This window comes from Melanaphis sacchari, unplaced genomic scaffold (genome assembly GCF_002803265.2).
Source record: "Melanaphis sacchari strain LSU unplaced genomic scaffold, SCAv2.0 Contig21_pilon_pilon, whole genome shotgun sequence".
Classification (NCBI taxonomy): domain Eukaryota; kingdom Metazoa; phylum Arthropoda; class Insecta; order Hemiptera; family Aphididae; genus Melanaphis; species Melanaphis sacchari.
The window spans coordinates 1,869,423-1,888,490 of NW_020271096.1; the positions used below are offsets into that span (position 1 = coordinate 1,869,423).

The 19,068-nt window shown below is 30.2% G+C and overlaps 1 protein-coding gene across 5 annotated transcripts; it reads left to right on the forward strand.

Moving 5' to 3' along the window:
* The first annotated feature begins 659 nt into the window (after window positions 1–659).
* On the forward strand, window positions 660–18,048 carry LOC112594053. Of its 5 annotated transcripts, XM_025338658.1 has the most exons (6): window positions 660–787; window positions 3,007–3,146; window positions 10,586–10,809; window positions 14,348–14,907; window positions 16,598–16,734; window positions 17,355–18,048. In XM_025338658.1, the coding sequence occupies exons 3-6, from the start codon at window positions 10,728–10,730 to the stop codon at window positions 17,842–17,844; spliced, it is 1,269 nt and encodes a 422-aa protein (XP_025194443.1). In that variant the 5' UTR covers window positions 660–787; window positions 3,007–3,146; window positions 10,586–10,727; the 3' UTR covers window positions 17,845–18,048. The 5 variants fall into 5 exon arrangements, with proteins under 5 accessions (XP_025194443.1, XP_025194445.1, XP_025194446.1 ...); XM_025338660.1 differs by lacking the exon at window positions 3,007–3,146; XM_025338661.1 differs by lacking the exons at window positions 660–787; window positions 3,007–3,146 and adding an exon at window positions 9,146–9,164.
* Window positions 18,049–19,068: the final 1,020 nt, after the last annotated feature.

The window sequence follows — 19,068 nt, forward strand, 5'->3', positions numbered from 1 at the left end:
TTTGAATTATTAAAAAAAAAAAAAATGATTAATTGTTTGATAAAGTTTAATATAGTCTTATTTTAATAGTTTATTACAAACTATTAAAAGAAAAACGTTGTATTACTTCGGGTTCCCAAAGCGATTATAACACTGTCTATAATCACCCTATGATCCATCTTAGTTACGTCACTGGTATTTAGGGTTCATCAAAACACAGTTACTTACTTGATAAATATAATAGGTACATGTTATACAACAATAAATTAATGTTTAAAATTAGTCATGTATTATAAACAAGTAACCATAGTTTACTATTTATTGTTAATAACTGCCATTAGTATAATACAATGCAAAAAAAAAATTCAGTAAGACAAATATTTTATCGATGCATACCAATTACCATACCAATAATGTAATAAAAATTTTTTTAAACATTTAAATGTAATGAACAAATACATATGGTGGTATGTACATTGTACATGTGGTATAAGTATACCTATGTTTTATTATTATTTTTTTTTTTTAATGTTTTCTTTATCTACCGAATTAACTATAAATGTACATAAATAGGTAACGTTATTTAATTAATGCAGTTCATTCCATAAGTTCCTAATTGAATTTGTACTTACCTAATACTATTGTGTTCAATTTAATGAACTGTTTTCAATTTAATTTCTTATTCTTTTCACTTGGTTTCGTGACATTTTAAGATCCTGATTCAACGATCGCCATAATTTGCAGTAAATTTAGAAGACAACTTTCTCTATACAACTTTTTATTTAACAACGTTGTATCCTGCACATAGGTGAGTGATAAGTGTCGACTGTGAAACACTTAATATTTATAATATCATTGACAGCTATTTTTTAAAAACAATAACGAACAAACAACAATGACCAGTCAAGTTGATCTATTAATATTGCTGCATAACAAATAACAATATTAAGTTGTAATTTCTATAACTAAAATACTTATAATATACTCAATGTGGATAGTAACTACTATCTACACTACGTATTGTATTATCACGTGTTAATATCATTTGCATTTTTAATATCTATAAAAATAAGCAATTATTAAGACTTCCTCGTAAGTTCTTCTTGCACCAAAATAAAAATACTGAAAATATAAATAATAACCACTGTTGTTTTAAAAACATTTGAAGTTAAAATGTTGACAAGATAGGATATTTAAGCGAAAAAAAAAGATAATACTAAATTTTAAAATGTAAATTTAGATGGAACAATACTGTTATACTAATCTATTTTAAAAAGCTATTCAAAAATTATAATCATTTTCTCAAAAAATATTAATAAAACAAGTAACTACTTTGCTGTACAATAGTTGTCGAGAGAATTTTGTCGTTGAGAAGTAATTCACTGTAATTTTTGTATTAATTTCAATTCGATGATAAATCATCGCAAAAGTATGAAAAATTATTCTAGGCGAAAATGGTCCATCGTCCTATATAAGTAAGTATATTAAATAATTTATAATTAATGTGATTATCCAAAAAACATCAGGTGTATCATCGTTGAAAATAAAACCAAATTTATGATTATAACTAGAAGAAATATAAAAATTAAATGATTAACTAAGTTATGAATGAATAGTGTTCAAATGTTTATAACAGCATGTCAGCATATTTTTTTAACTCAAACGAAATTATGACAAAATATAACTTCAATTCAATTCATAAAATCTGCTTACTTATTTCCTGCACATATTTACATATTTGACGCTTAGCATATTATACTCGTAAATTTGCATATAGTGATTATTCTTAGATTAAGTAGCGTATTTTTGATTTTTTAATTAGAAATAATCAAAAATTTTCCATTTTATTGATATTATTTTAAACATTTATGAGAACGATTAAACATATAAGTGAACAATTACACAACATTTGAGATCATTTATGTAAATTTATATTTGAGGCGTAATCGCATCCAACAAATTTTCTCTCGAATCTAGTTAAATACTTATTTATAAATAAATATGATAATATAACAGTAAATGCTTTAATCATGTAATATAGCTTAAAGCCCTCTATTACAAATATCAATAAATTACTTTGTAAACAATAAATTACAAGCACTGAATAATCAGACTACTCTTTCCAAGCTTATGTAGCACGTGTTTATCTCCTGCAATATTATTTTTAAAACGTTTATTACATTAACATTTGTTTATGTTTTCATTAATACGAATGTATGTTTGTCTATTAATTTTAATTTATGATAGTGTATATGAAGTTTGAAACGGGCAAATTAACTTGATTTAAAAAAATAAACTTGTAAGTTTCGAACAGAACTTGTTTCCGACGCATAAAAATATATATTTATTTCAAGTTACATGTATATTCTTTATTCATACAATTATTTCAAACGATACACAGGGATAATAATAAAAATAAACTACGCCCGAGTTTCTCATTCAATTAGTTTTAGATATTACAATAATCTCATTTAATACTGATATAAATTATACAGTAATATACGTTTATTGAAATGTATTACGTCGAAATCTTGTTTCTTATGACACGGACGTGTTTTCTACATTTTTCTTCTTAAGAGGACGTCGTATCTAAGCGGTGCATTTGTGATATCTCCATCTTAGCTAAAACAAAACATAGCAAATTTTGCGATCAAAAGAATATATTTACTATGTAATTTTTAACATTAAAGCGAATTGACCTAATATCAAACCAAACGGTAAGAATCCAAGACTTCGCGAATGGGCTTTTTATAATATTTTAAGTTCATAATAAATTATGAGCATTTTAAAACCATAAATGTTATTGAAATTTTTTTTTTTTTATAACTTTACTCATAGTAACTTCAAAAACTAAAATATCATAAAAAAACCAACGCGCGGCCTTGGATAATAACATATTCTTAATTTTAAATTCGATAATGGTTCAATTCGTTCTAACATTGAAAATAATAAAATAAAATGAAATCTTCTAACGTAAAATGTACTAAACTAAATGCGTTAGTAAAAATAAAGCAACCAAATGAACAGGTACTCATACACGATCCGTAGCGGATAAACGAAAATTTCAAGGTCGTTGATCGATTTCTTTCATCACCAAGACACTATCAAACAGAACTTCTTGCCCGAATTCAATCAACTACTTTGATACTCCTATGACACTGCAACAGGTATATATGATTTTTATTTGTGTTATGTGTAGTATATAATTATTATTATTACTATTACAAAGTAGCGCCGAGACCTGACTCGGAGAAAGTTTATAAACGGGGATCTAAGGACAATTAGTACTTATACAGCGAAGTATTCAGTAACAGTATAGAAATCCAGTATCTGTGTACATCAATACTATATACTATTATGCTGGTATAATTATTAATTCAAGATTTAATTACGATGTTTAATATTAAAATAAATATATATATATATATATTTAAACTCGCATTATCAGTCGGTTAATTGTAAATTTTTAAACGCTAATAAGACATACCATTATCGTACTAATATCCTGGCGACATATTAATAATAACATGATGTGTAAATAAAATATAATTTTTAGAACGAAGACGAAATAAAGTTTTAAGTTCATACAAGTTTAATAAAAATATTTTATGGGTACCTACTTCATATTATATACCATGTGATTATTAAATACAATGATTGCGTATGAAAGTGATTTTAATGTCAACCGATCATCTATTGTCTTGGCTCTTGACCATCAATCACAATGCGTATTTTCAATTAGACATCGGTAAAATATGTGTACAATTTTACATTATTTCATCAGAACATATTTCATTTTTAAAAAAAAAAACACCAAATAAATACACAATCATTATACGGTGCGACTGAGAATTACGTCTTCCTCTCCGCGTCTTGGGCCTTGGCGAATTTAGAATAGCGTGTCGCTGTATTACAACCATATAATACGTTTGAAAGTAACGATCATCGCAAAAAAAAACAATATCTTCCGGAGTTTACGATCAATATACAATGTTTAGCCGAGATTTCTTCAATGTTTTTCGACAGTTATCGGTTTAGTTTTATCCTGGATATAACAAAGGTAAACGACATCTTTAATCATTAAATCTGCAATTATAGCTTTTTCACTGTCCAGTACTTTGTAGGTAACAACAATAAAAAACAAGACATAAAATTCAAAAACTCTTCTATAATAATTATATTCATTCTAAGCAATGTCTAAATTTCCAGGAGATTTTTTTCCGTCGATATATTTTGTATATGTTTAGTAATTTTATAAATCTTTTCAGTTCATCGTTAAATATTTACTCTTATCAAGAGTCTTTTAAATATTGCCGTAAGATTAATGTCATCACATCACAATATAGGTATATTATATTATTTACTCAATATTATTACCGAGTTATTAGTTATACATTTTTACCGTAACTATTTCAATATTTCCTTTGATATTTACACAAACTGAATTGTAATTATTACAACTGCAGTTGGAGTACGCCTGTGCCTGTTGACAATTTGCTTACACAGAAATAGCTGATAGCAAAAATGTAATACCTAATCATTCCTACGCAGTTTCTTTGCACCGGGTTGGGCCTAAAACTATAACCACAAAAATGAACTGAATGATTCTTTTAACGAACAGCGCTCGTTATTTAAAAATCTATAAACATTTTTAAAAATACTTTTTTATTCAAATGTTGTTTTGTTTTGACTAAAAATTACGTGAAAAAAAAATGTTTTTAAAAATATTAATGGATTTTGAAATAATGTATGTTGTTTGATAAAAGAATCATTTACTCTACTTATTTCATATTTGATATTTTAAACAAATCGCCGCGCAGATATGACTGTCAACCCACTCGATATAAATATATACATATACATACATGTATATAGTTATTAATTCGAGCAAGGGTATTATTTTATTTTCTCTATATAGGTATAGGAGCTCTCATTAAAAAATTGTTCTCGACCACATAATAAAAACACCGCATTATGTGTATCGTAAATTACTATTATTATTACTATATTGCACACGCTCGTATTATATTACATCAACATCACAATCATATTGCCGATACGCGCATTGTGTATTATTTCTTATTCGCTGTATTCGTAGTGAACGCTGCCCGTTTTGGCTCGTCGATAAAAAAAACAGTAACTTTTACAGCGATACAGCAGTCAGCAAGTAAACTTTTTTTTCAATACTTTTTGCTCCTAATAAACGAGATAATGTTGTTTAACAATAAAACTAAAAATAAAACTTTACACCGAGCAATCGAGTAATTGCACGCGGCCACGGCGCTCAATAGCGCTTGTCACGATCGCTGTAGACAATATAATTTGTAATTATATATCCAAAAACGAATTTTCGCAATACCTTTTGCGCCATCACAAAATACGTTTTTTTTTTTCTTCAACCCTGTGTGTACCCCACGAAACACTACAACTATAGCCGGCGCACCTGTCGATATCAGTCTAAATAACATGACGATAATCACCTGCAAAAGGGTTTTTTTTCCGTTTGTTTTTAATTTCGTTCGTTTGTATAGTTTGTATTTTTCGGGAAGTCACTAGATAGGTACTAATTATTATATATGTTACAGGTGTGTGTGTGTGTGTGTGTGTGTGCGCGTACGTTTATAGTATAATATGTCTGGCGAATGAAGACATAATTTGTCCGGCGCGCACGCGATGCTATGCGCCGACTACGATTGCCATAGAGTTAATTGTGTCTGCCTCGCGCCTTGATATCGCAAAGAATTCCGTCAGAGAGAAGCACCGCTTTTGTCGCACACTATCGTCTCGTAATCGAGGTATAGATATCCAGTGTATATGTGTGTTTCATTGTATGTGACTTTGCAAATAAATCGTTTTTCAACAATTCTAATTACTCGAATTTGTGAGTGATCAATGGCCACGTACAGTCTTCGACAAAAAAAACAGTAATTTCATTTAAACGTTAATTCTTAATCTAAACAATTAATGAAAACGTTAAACCTCTTTAAAAGTACACGTGATAATGGAAATTAAATAATTAACAGGAATATTTTTTTAGACGAACTTGAGGCCTTCAGTGTTATAGCTATAGTATATTATTGTGAATGCCCATTTGAAATAAATTATTTTATGGGGAGGATCGCGTCGAGACATCCTGTATTGTATGTATATAGTAAGTATATTATTGTTACCTATGTATACAAGGAGGGAAAGTCGAACTGGTCGATGGACGGATTCGATGGAGAACAAAAAAAAAAAAAACCAGTCGCTACGCTACACATTACTCTGACTTCTGAGAACGTATATATTATATTATTGAGTATAGTCCGACAGCATTATTATTATTATTATTATCTACCGTTCATGAGCATTGCATACGAATGGAGTTTACTCGTCCTGTCGGCTGATAGTCGCATCGAACGTAGTCCGCGTGCATGTGTAGACTTAAATGCACGTAGCGATATACCCGTACCAAAGATAAGATGAGAAGCGACAACATGGCAGTCGACTACTTAAAAAACTTACTACCCCTAAAACCTTTTTAAAATAAAAAAAAATATTTTAAATTATGTTTATACTTTATTACATATTATACGATACAGGTACATTTAAATAAACGAATTTATAATTGTTCGGAGGTAAAAAAAAAATATCTAACTTTTAGAGGCGAAAAAATGACCATGACTTAGGATGAAGGATACGTAACAATTTTTATTGTCGTTAAAAAAATTAATTTAAAAAGTTCATATATATTGAGTGTTAAACGAGTGTCTTGCATTAAATCGATCGATATGTGTATATAAAGGTAATAACTCTTTCAATCTAATTGATGATTGGAGATTCGTGGTAGAATTTAAAAATACTTACTCAAAGTTATCAAATTGTTAAATACTCGATTTCATGTATATAGACATTAAAATTAAAATCAAAATTAATTTGTTTAATCGATACATTCTTCGATTTACAGAATTTTATTAAATCCATTAAAAATAGTCCAAACTACTCGTAAGTATAAACAGTACTGCGCGTTTTAATAAAAAAATTGAATAGTTTCTTAAAACCCAAATTATGATATTCTCAATTTAACCATATTTATAAGTGTATATATATATATAAAATTTGAATTAAACTATGTAAACTATATACATATTCAATGGTATTTTTAAATTACAACAATAACTGTGTATTGTGTTATTGATCAATTCGATTATAAATAATCATAATTAATCACTAAATTGACACGAATCACATTTTATTATATTCATAACTTACATTATCTCTAACTTTTTTTATTATTTAACTTATTTAAAATATATATAACTAATATTACTAAAAATAAAATATTGAACTATGATAATCATATAAATAATTGTAACTTTTTAATACTATCATGTAAAAAATCAATTGGTAAGAATATGAACATATTCTTTTGGAATCAAATAAAATTGATGTATAACGTACTTACAAGTGTGCACTTTATTGATGAAAAAATAAAAAAATATTAATACTTCATATGAAATATTGTATTTTAGCTCATATCGCAACATGCCATCAATATACCAAATCATAAAACGATTTGCCTATACAAATATTTTTCAGGGGGCTTAATCTTGATTTATTTTTTTAATCATCAAAACAATAATGGGCCCCACTTTACATATCCGTATTACATACATAATTGTCCTTGAGTATTTGGTGCACTTATTTTTTTAATGCTAAAAGATACCGTCGTTAAAAATAAATCATCACTTATAATAATTCTGCATAATTTCGATAAGTAAACTTATAATGAAATTTTATTGGTAATCGAGAGCTAAATGTATCGTTGCTATTCGAAGTGAAGTTAATCAAAATTGTTTACATTTTATTTTCATACTATTGTACATACAGTAACGAAAGTACGATTTTCATAAAAAAAAATACAATACTATGACATCTAAGTCTAAATCACGGAACGCGCCTTAAAAATACGATTGATGAACATTAATCACATAATAATAATATTATATCGTAATAATATCGTTGTACGACCTGAAGCATTTTAAGGAGTTTTAAATAGGCAATTTTGATGTTCGCTAACAAATAAAATTGAAATCCAACTAAAACGACGATATAGGTTGACCACCGAGTATCTCCGCTCTACTGATCTCTAAATATTGTAACAGGTACGCATTGGAAAGCCAGTCGAAATGACAATAGTGTACTTATTACCTATACATCGACACGAAGTTACGCAAACGTTTTTTTTTTTTAAATTCATTTGCGAAATGCAGTGTTTTCTCCTACATCGGTACTCGACATGATATTGTTATAACTCATTACAATAATACGACGATGTCAGTTGGTAACTTCGTGCGTCAGCGTCGTCAAACAAATCAAACATTATCGATACTTAATCATACAGGTGCGCGTGTGTTCCAACGACGTGATAAGTGATCGAATTTCCGGTCTAACACTAGTACCATTATATTTTGCACAAGTTCTCTGCAACAATGTCGTTGTGGCTAATGAGTTGCGTCAATTAGACACTACACGTGTGTGCCAATAAACTCTTTTCTTCTCTACGTTGTAAAATACAACATTGCACAGCCTCAGCCGGACTTGGCGTTAAAAAACTTGTCATACTATATTATGATATGTATTGTTATTGCGTACGACACAGATGCACATAATATAGTGTCAAGAAAATGCACAATATGACGGCATTTTTTTTCCTCTTTCCCGCTGAAATAATCGTAATTTTCCCTCACCACAGCCATAACGTTGGAATACATAATGCCACTGTATCCGCACAATAGGTACGTTTTTATCGTTTATATTTTCATTATTGTCTCGCATCAGCATACGACATCATCGTGATCCGATTTCGCGCATTCCGATCGGCTGTCGGAATTATCCTAAGTACCTGTACGGAAATGTGGAATAATTATATCGGGCCAACAGCTACCTACATTCGATTTCGCTGGTTCCTAAACGATTCGTGACGACAATATTGACTTACGACCAGATTAATCAACGCGTCAATAAATTACTTCTCGTTTATAATAAATAATAATATTATAAATTTATACACCGTACAGAATTTAGTTTTTATGTATCGCATTATACAGTAGCCGTGATATTATATACCTAATATAATACTTACCTACATCATTTAAACGATCTTAGTTCCTGCACAATTCATCGTTCTGTGGTCTTATAGTAGAGTAAGTATGACACATTTATAATATGTTTATTAAAATACTGAGCGTATTCAATTATAACACGTAGTCATACGTCGGTACACTCATTTCTCCATCATAATATAACCGTAAACAAAACCCGTTATTTCGGACAGTGCGTCGTCACGTTTTCTTAAAATATTTTTATACGAAAATATAACTATTTTATAGAGTGTCCAATGTACACCTCTTATAAGTCGTGTAATTGATCTCGGCGGTCGTATTTTAAATGTCTAAACTCTTCGGTAGTTGAACGCGACATCGCCGTGGTGCTATCGCTACATCTCTTACCAAGGCTAAACTTTTTAAGTAAAAAACAATGTTTTTGAGTACCTACTTACCTGATTATTACGATTAATTAATATCTAATAAAACATACCGAGTACGTGTTTCGTTTTGAATCCCTCATCATCCATCATTCCATCATTCAAATGACTCAAATTATTGCACGTAAGTAAATATTAAAAATAAAATATAATATAGTTGTTTTACTATAGTTTACAAGAGAGTATAAAAACACTACGTTTTTCAGCATTATTCTTCAACCCTAATGATAAACCTATACTAGATTTGAACTTATATTGCAAAAATATAAATGACAAATCCGCTAAAATTTCAGATAATATAATATTACGAATCCAACAATCCAATAATATTATAATTATTTATAGTATCAATTATATACATTGAATTCATCGTCGTCATTGTGTTGATACAATTTAAAATTTATCTTTATTTTATTAATAAAATAATAAGATTCAACAATGTAAACACAAATAAACAATATAACTAAACTAGATCAAACAACACGTATAATTATCTAAATATGATCCAACTTTAATTGCATTGCGTAAATACTTAATTCTTTGAGTTATAATTCAATAATTAAAGATGCAGTTAATTATTTTAATGTTTGATTAATAATTAATTATACTTAGGTATATTTAAATCCGTTCAAATTAAAAGCACTACATACTATTATATGTATACGTACAATTTATTTAATATCTGTCTCGAGATTTCCTTTATCGGTTTATAAACAGTAAAAAAAAAAAAATGCATTAACCCTCTAGAAAGATTATATAGATGTCTCCCTAAAATGTAAACACTTGTAAATTTTTAAAAATATAGACCTAACCACTTAAAAATATGATACTTATACCTATATAAAAATATATAATTTGAGCCACTTATTGCACCACTGCTTCAGAAGTGAATTGTTTCGATAATAACTCATATTATTGGCCAAATCACTTATAAAATAATGAAATAATTTATTAGTGTATTGGCGATAAGATTTAAAACGGTATACACACTACATCCATTATACATTATTAAATTTGAGTTGGTAGGTATCTATAAATTCACATCGAATGCATAATATTATACTCACTGGTTGTTTGCAGCAGAGTTAGCTGACCCAAGTGACTTGGATGCGGAATTGTACCAAGGCACCAAACAGAAGACCAGATATATTCAAAGAGCAAGCCCAAGGACTGTGATCAGTTGTATTTAAGGCATAAGGCTTAATAACGTACACGCGTGACAATGCATCCAATCGCATTTAGTGCAGTATGTTTAGTCATTTGTTCGTTTCTGCGTTCAACTTCCTATGGCTATAAAATTAAGGGTAAAGTACATACTATATTGTATACATAGAGTATAATTTAAATTTTAAAACACATTCCGGGCAGGGCTGGATTAACGTAAACGGACAATTACTTAGAGTGTCAAATTTTTCAATTCAATATTGGTTTCAATTTAGATGCTTTCCTGATTTTTTGAGCTGTTTCAGTAGCTCTAGTTTCCCAATAACATAATCATAAAATTCCAAACTGGTTGTTTTGAAATCGAATTTGCATTAAATAATACTGTATTTTTATTTTAAAACAATTTCGATATTGATCTACTAAGCAATTATTAGTGAAGATATCCTTTCAACATTTACGTTACGACGAATAGTGAAAAATAAGTACTGAAACATTAAAATTAAATAACGTTTCCTTTCAAATAAATATATCCAAGTTAATATTTACCAAAAGTATCCAAAATTTCTTTTCCGGTACTCCTTTACCCATCCTCTCTGCCAGAATCAAAAAAAAAAAACTATAAAAGCTATTGAAATATACATTGATATATGTAATATATTATGTAAATAAAAGTTACACAAAAGACAATACCCGTATTAGTGTTAAAAATCATAAAGGTTAGAGTAAACTGTATATAATCGCATAAAGGTATAATATAAAATATTTTAAAAACATACCTACTCTTAAAATTATTTAAATGAAATACTCTCCAAAAAAATTTTAAATAAACAGCTGATTACAACATCAGTTTAAATTGATTTTATACTATTCATAAAAATTTACAGGAAACATTATAATATGTTAAAATAATAATTGTATCGACTATGGGATTAAATGTATTAGAATAAAAATAATTTTAAAAACAAAATTTTAAATTTTGGACTATAGTATTGTTCGGTATCTTTTCTGTTTACACTTTACTGGGACATTCGGCGAGTTCAATATCTAGTAGAGCCGAAACCAAATTTCTAAACCATTGACATGTTCCGATATACCTATCAGAACGTAGAGCGAATCTTTTTTTATTATTATTATTCAAAACTAGAAAATTTAAAAATTGTGTGATATTATGACAATATGTAAATTTATGCCGAATTTATATTGGATAATTTTAATTTCTGTGTGCCGACACTACAATGTCTTAGTTTTTTTTCGTTAATTTATAATATACAACTACTGATTATATAAAATAATAATTATACAAAATAATATTTTTACAATAATTAATTGTGTTATAGTTTAAAATATTTAAACTTATAATTGTTTTTATGTATATGTTATTCTAAAGCTTAACAATAACAATCTTTTGACAAAAATGGGTAAAAAATATAAAAAGCACAAATGAATATTTTCGATTGTACCAAATAACACATTATTTATACTATATTCGTCTATTACCTAAACCCAAAATATCCATGATGTCTGCCTCCGTATTATTATAAAGTTTTTAATTTTTCACTCGTTATTCAAAAGTAAATAAAATATGAATGTATAATTTTATTGTTCAAAATGATAATACTATTACACACTTTCATTGTTGCACTTAAGAGTTTCACACATAGATAATTTTACATTATCAGTTATAACAATATACATTTAAACGCATTACCTTTCTAGCACTTACAAGTCGACTATACAAGATGACCTTAAATAATACATATAATATTACATTGCGTCATATTATGAATAAGTAACGGCGGTTTCCGACAAAGGCTCAGCAATTATTGAACCAAGCCTATCAGGTTAGGTTAGGTTAGTGATTAAAAGCTTTATTAGCTCGTTTAGGTGTGGTGCCGCCGTGACAAAATATTATAATTATTATTAATATTATATTCATTACTCATACACTGTTTTCTAAAATGTTAATCATTCACCCGATACGTATACCTGAAAATACATTTTAATCCGATATGAGTAATTTAAACCGTAATTCGATAACTGCAGCATTATATGTAGTTAATATCATATATTTGTAGCATGATTATAATAATCATATATAGATGCACCTGTTTATTATACACATCGAATGGGAATAAGTGTCTGTTATATACGAGTGTTTTTAGATAAGACGTTTTTGGGAATTGTTTTACGCATAAAAAAATACGCGATTATAACCTATACATTCTAAAGAAAAACACCGATAAGTATATAAACATATGATATATTATATAATATAAAATTCTAATAACTGCGGGGCTGATGTCCGGTTTGACTATCGCCGCGGTCATACGTTATAATTTATTAACACTGCCTATATTATAAAATACTGAAAATCATGTAGTCAACACTACGTACTTCATGACTAATAGTGAATGCATCAAAGTAATAGTAACTACAAAGGTAAGCGATTATCATCAAGTTTTTCGATACAACAAAAATATTACCATAAATTCTCGACGGGACGACAGTGTAAAAATAAATACATTTTTTTTTTTTTTCATAAAAACTCATATTACGTTTTTCACTGATACAAAGACGTAGGTATATCTTGTACACAAATCTTTGTGTCACTTTCAAATCAATAAATCATATTATAATTAGAAAAAACATTGACTGAGATTTTTATATTATAATAAATTGTTTTAAACGTTTTTCGCCTAATTTTAGTTTAGTTATTGGTAGTTATTTTATTTTTACTTAGAAAATATACTCATGAAATTACAATACTTAACAATCAACATATTATGTACTTGATTTTTATGCTGGATTTCCGATTGAAAGATTAATTAAGAACTCGTTATTTTTTTTACCTGGACCTGCAGTAAATTCAGGAGCACTTCGTTAGGGTTTGCGACGACGGCACCAACTTAAAAATATTCATAATTTTCTTTTTATTAATGCTCCAATATGTCGTCATAATTAACTTATTATTCACATAGGTACCTATAATAATTAATTAACAATATGAATATTAGTTTTAAAAATTCTTCTCGTGTAACAATACCTATATATAATCGAGTACTTTTAACACAAGACTGGACGTAGCCGTAAGAACAAATAACAATAATAGCAAGAGATTTTCGTGGATAAAGAATATTTTATGACTTGAAGCCCGATATACATAACATGAGGTGTGGGTAAATAAATAATTTCCCTATAGTTCCCAGCTATTCTCTGCGGAATAAGAAACTTCCTCTCATCGTATCTTTTAAAAATGTATTTGAATATGAAAATATCATATTCTTTTTTTTTCTAATTTAAAATAAAATAGAATACATCCAAATATATCCATAAAAGTAGGTATAATATTATTTATGTTATTTTAATTTCGATTGATCGTTTCCTGCGTTCGATACGACAAAAAGTACCAACAATATTATAATAATAGAAAAAAAACTGATAAGTTATGATGCTTAAAACAAACTAAGTAATAATATATAACTTTTGTAAATAAAATGTACAGGCAGGTAACGATAATTTTCATAGTTTTATATTATTGACGATGCGAAAAAAAAAATCAGCTTCACCTACTCGTACATAGTTCGCCTCACTATTCATTATTTGCGCGCAAGACGTTATAAATGTTATAATAATATTACAATATTTTAATATCATATTGCATTATTTATATCGTAATAGCTGAAAACTACGACTGTTCCCTGTGGGTGAACGATAACGATGCACCCAAAATGCCCATACCCTTCACGAGCAACGGCAAAAGGTATTCGATCATATATCCGGACGCCAAAGGCCGGCTGAACGTGAAGGGCGGACACAGCTTCAAACTGTCGTGCGGTACTGCCAAATTCGCGTCGGACGCGATACGGAAGAACCACACGGCCGATGCGTTGGTCACGTGCGTCGGGGACGACGTACTCGCGTACCGGGGACATACGTACCCGTACGCGGAATTCCAGTGCGACGGCATGCCCAAGTCGGAGCTCCGGGTCACCGACGAACTTTGCCAGTCGGGCAAATACACCGTGGCCACGGTTGGTTTCCAGACCGAGCGAGCGTTCCTTCGGCTGTACAGCATGTGCTTCGACAAGTCGACCAAGAACTCGTTGTACTCGTGGTACGATCCCCGGTTTCCGTTTTACGACAACCACCAGAAGTACAGCAAGCGACCGAGCTTCACCAAGTCCAAGGAATTGTACGGCACGACGGACGTGAACAAGAAATACACTTTAAAAGAACAGGTGAGAATCGCAACCGCACTCCGAGACTACCATACTTCTCGCGGTCAACGCTGTGACGCGGTAACGCTTTGCTTGACGTCGGTAATAGTTTTTCTTCCGGAAACCTGATTTTTTTCTTTCCTAATGTCGATTTCAAAGATATTCCGCTGTCGCTTTCTCGTCCGAATGATTCGACATCAATCACACAACGAATTTAAGATTCGGCATCATCGACCATTACAAGAAAAACGACCGAAAAATGTTCTTTATAGTTTAAAAAGTCAAGACCCAGAGTTTTTCGGAAATCGAATTCTTATATTATGCTTTCCGTCTGTTGCCAGTGCACAATTATTAGAGAGAAGTTCTACTTTGACTAGAGTTCATTTATTTCGTTAGCTTGGAAACTACCTATATATTTAGTCGTGTTCTTTCAAATCCAAAACAAATAATTAAAATCAAACTATTCTGCAAAGTTTGATAGTCTTTCCGGAAAATTGATTTTGATCGTTGAAATAGATTGATTTCATTATTTCGTATGCCTGTGTTTTATATGGCCACGTGTGTAGACATTGTAGACATCATCAGTATTTTTAACCCTTAAATAAACGTCCGGCTCCAACAACTTAAATTTATTTTCAACATTTAAATTGAAGATATACGATAGCAATCGGCAATATAAATTTATAATTTTCTTATAACAGTAATTAATATTTATAATCTTACTGTAAGTACTAATGGCGTATTGGCGTCTCAATTGTTTAGTTTGAAATCATAAAAAAACATCCGTCAATTTTCAATAGGTACATATTATTATTTCCAAACATTTTTATGTACAAACATAATATGTTTACTATTCATTTTTGATATATATTTTTGAAATATAAGCATTTTCTACAATATGAATTGCATACAAATATTTATTTCTATGCTCTAGTTATAAATTTATAATATAAATTCCTTTGGCTGCCTAAGATGCAAGGCGTTTACTGAATAAAAGTATTATAGACATCTATAGGCTAGGACAGTAGAAAATATAAGTATTAATACTGCTATGTAGTTATGATACCCGATATGTAGCCAACCACTCTGAAGATCACTTACAACTTTTTAGTCATCGAGAATGATCCTAATCACTGATTATTATTTAAATGAATATTTTAAAAAAAAAGAGAGAAAGTAGGTAACCGCTCAGCTGTGCAATAAGTGTCTATAGTGTACCTACCTAATCATCGAGGAGTAAGTCATTGTAACGTTATATTTGAATTCAATGATAAATTAATATCTCGTATGAAAGAAAAACGATTCTGAACGAAGACAGACTGTCGGCCTACTTATTATATTTTTATAGATTAAAGTAATTCATTTTATTATCATAATATTATTGTCATACAGTTGGTCGAATTAATTTTTGCCTGAATTATAGCATTTGAAAATGTAATTTATTGCGTATTTAAAACATAATAATATTCATTAAAAGTAATAAGTATACCTACGAATAATATTTTTAGATTACAACAAAATAACTAAAATCGTTATTCTTTGCTAAAATATCTGATTTCGTCCAAATTTGAACTTCTAATATCTATGAAAAAAATTTATCTGTGTTTATGTATAGGAATATTTTAGATTTTTTTGGTTACGTAAAAACTATTTATAAAAAACCTTATTATGACAAAATTTCAATCCTTAGATAAAACATTTTTTGGTTTAGAAAAAAACGGTGGCGCAAATTCTCAGATCGGAAGAACTTGCAGATAAGTACATAAGAAATGATAACAAACACTCGCTATCCCGAGGTCATTATACAGCCAAAGCTGACTTCTTCTTTGCTTATGAACAAATTGCAACGTAAGTAATACGACGTAACTATTAGCACAATAGAATTAATTTACCGCGTACGAGTAGGAATACTTACAGAGCCACGGCCATTAAAATAAAAGAAAGTTGTACCCAGAAAGATTTAAAAAAATCCAGCAGCCTAAAAACTTAACAACATTACATTATTAAGATCTAATTTGTAAATCTTATACAATTTTTAAAATCACCAAATAAATTTAACCAACAACTGAGTACCTACCCTCAACCCAATTTTTTTTTTTTTTTTTTTATGTCGTAATAATATTTCATGAAATTATATCCTCTTTTAGCCAGTCACGGACACCCAATTTCTAGATTTAACCTACCACCTCCCTCATCGCAAAAAAAAAATAGATCTTAGTACGGCAATGCGTAGGTACCAACGAAAGTGACCGTGTTCAGAACACAACGCGTCCGAGTACAGCCCCCTCCCCAAATTTAACATACCTACCGCGACAACGTTGACGTCGCCGTCGACGTGCGCGAAACGGTTTACTCCTATCTCGTGGGCCAGAGTATTAGGAAGCATATAGGTAACCTACGTCCTGCCAAAAAAAAAATATGTAACAATTTTCATTTTCAATGCCTACTTACTTTGCGCACATACATAGGTTTTACTACGCGAACGTGGCCCCGCAGTGGCAGATCTTTAACGGCGACATGTGGGCCGAGCTGGAGCAGTCGACCCGGACCAAGTTGGACAAGGACAACAGCTCGTCCAGACACGTGATCGTCACCGGCACGTACGGCGTGTGCACGCTGGCCGACGTGGACAACGTCCAGCAACCACTGTACCTGGACTTGCCCAACAGCATACCGGTACCGCTGCTCTACTGGAAGCTGCACTACAACGTGGACTCGGCCGACGGCATAGTGTACATCGGGCTCAACAACCCGTACAAGAAGATCGACGACAGCGTGTTCATATGCCCGAACACGTGTCCGGACGGACACCACAACCGCGGTTACCTGGACAACGGTCGCCCGAACAGCGAACCCGAACCGGATGCCAACGACGGGCTCATCTACTGCTGTACCAAAGAATCGTTCGAAAAGGCTTACGGCGAGCTAGACCCGATCGTGTATCGACCGCTGATGTGAATGGAAAATCCGAGATCCCAGCTACAATGTCGCACACCGCATGCGCAGTTACCAGCTCCTACCTATGCCTTTGGCGTCTTGCCGATGTTGACCCTATATTATGGGTCGACAAGAAATAAATGCGTTGCATGTTACATATTATAATTACCTACCTATCTATTTAATAATAGCAATTATATCGTTAAGCCTTTAATTAATAAATTAATACAGTATGATATGTATTTATTATTATAATATTATTATAGCTGAACCTATAGGTATTCAATTGTTATCGTGTCTTATAATAATCAAGATGAACAAATAATAGTAAGCAAGTATAGGTTCAAAAACGTAATACTCGGTTGCTGCACGGAATAAAAGTAGGTAATATATGTTGAAGAAATCCAGAGTCTAATAGGTACCTTCACGATAATATAAATACATACCTACTATCTACCCCTTAATCACTGGAGTACTCGTTATATTATTTATTAACTCGGTCTACGGTACGGCCGATGATCCATCATCGTAATAGATCCTCATGTGATATAGTGTTGGGTAGTAACAATACGAGAATATTAACATAACGTAAATTACTCGTTACTGCAGTAACAAAATTACTTTTACGAGTAGGTAACGTTAGGATAACTCCGTTATATATTTATTAAAACAACGCAAAAGTAACTACGCAAGTTATTTTATATGAAACTTAGTTACCTAATTAGTTAAAAAAACTAAGAAGTTACATTTTTATCAGTTCTGTAAAAAAATCCTTTTTAAATTGCCTAGTTAAAACCAACAATGGTAGATTAGTATAGGTACCTAATGTGTTAATGAAATCGAGCATTATATTAATGATTTTTTATCAAAGCAGTTTAGAATTAATATTAAATAATTAACTAATGATAAAACATAAATTTCTAAAATTACATACATCATTCCCATCAAGAGCTTCTATAAAACACCTTTAATAAGGCTATAGGATCATTGTTCATTGTCATAGGCACAAATAGGGTGGGGTTTGGGGGCATAGCTCCGCTTGAATCCTATCCCAAAATTTACTCAGTTACTCTCAGATTAAAATTTAATGTATTAAAAATTAAATATTGCTTTCGACTGGTCCCTATAAGCTATACACAGTATTGTCAATATTAATTTTTTTTTTTAATTTTAAATGCAATAGTTATTTATAAAAATGTAATAAATAGGTAATTTTAATAACCTAATTAAAATCATTGGGAATAT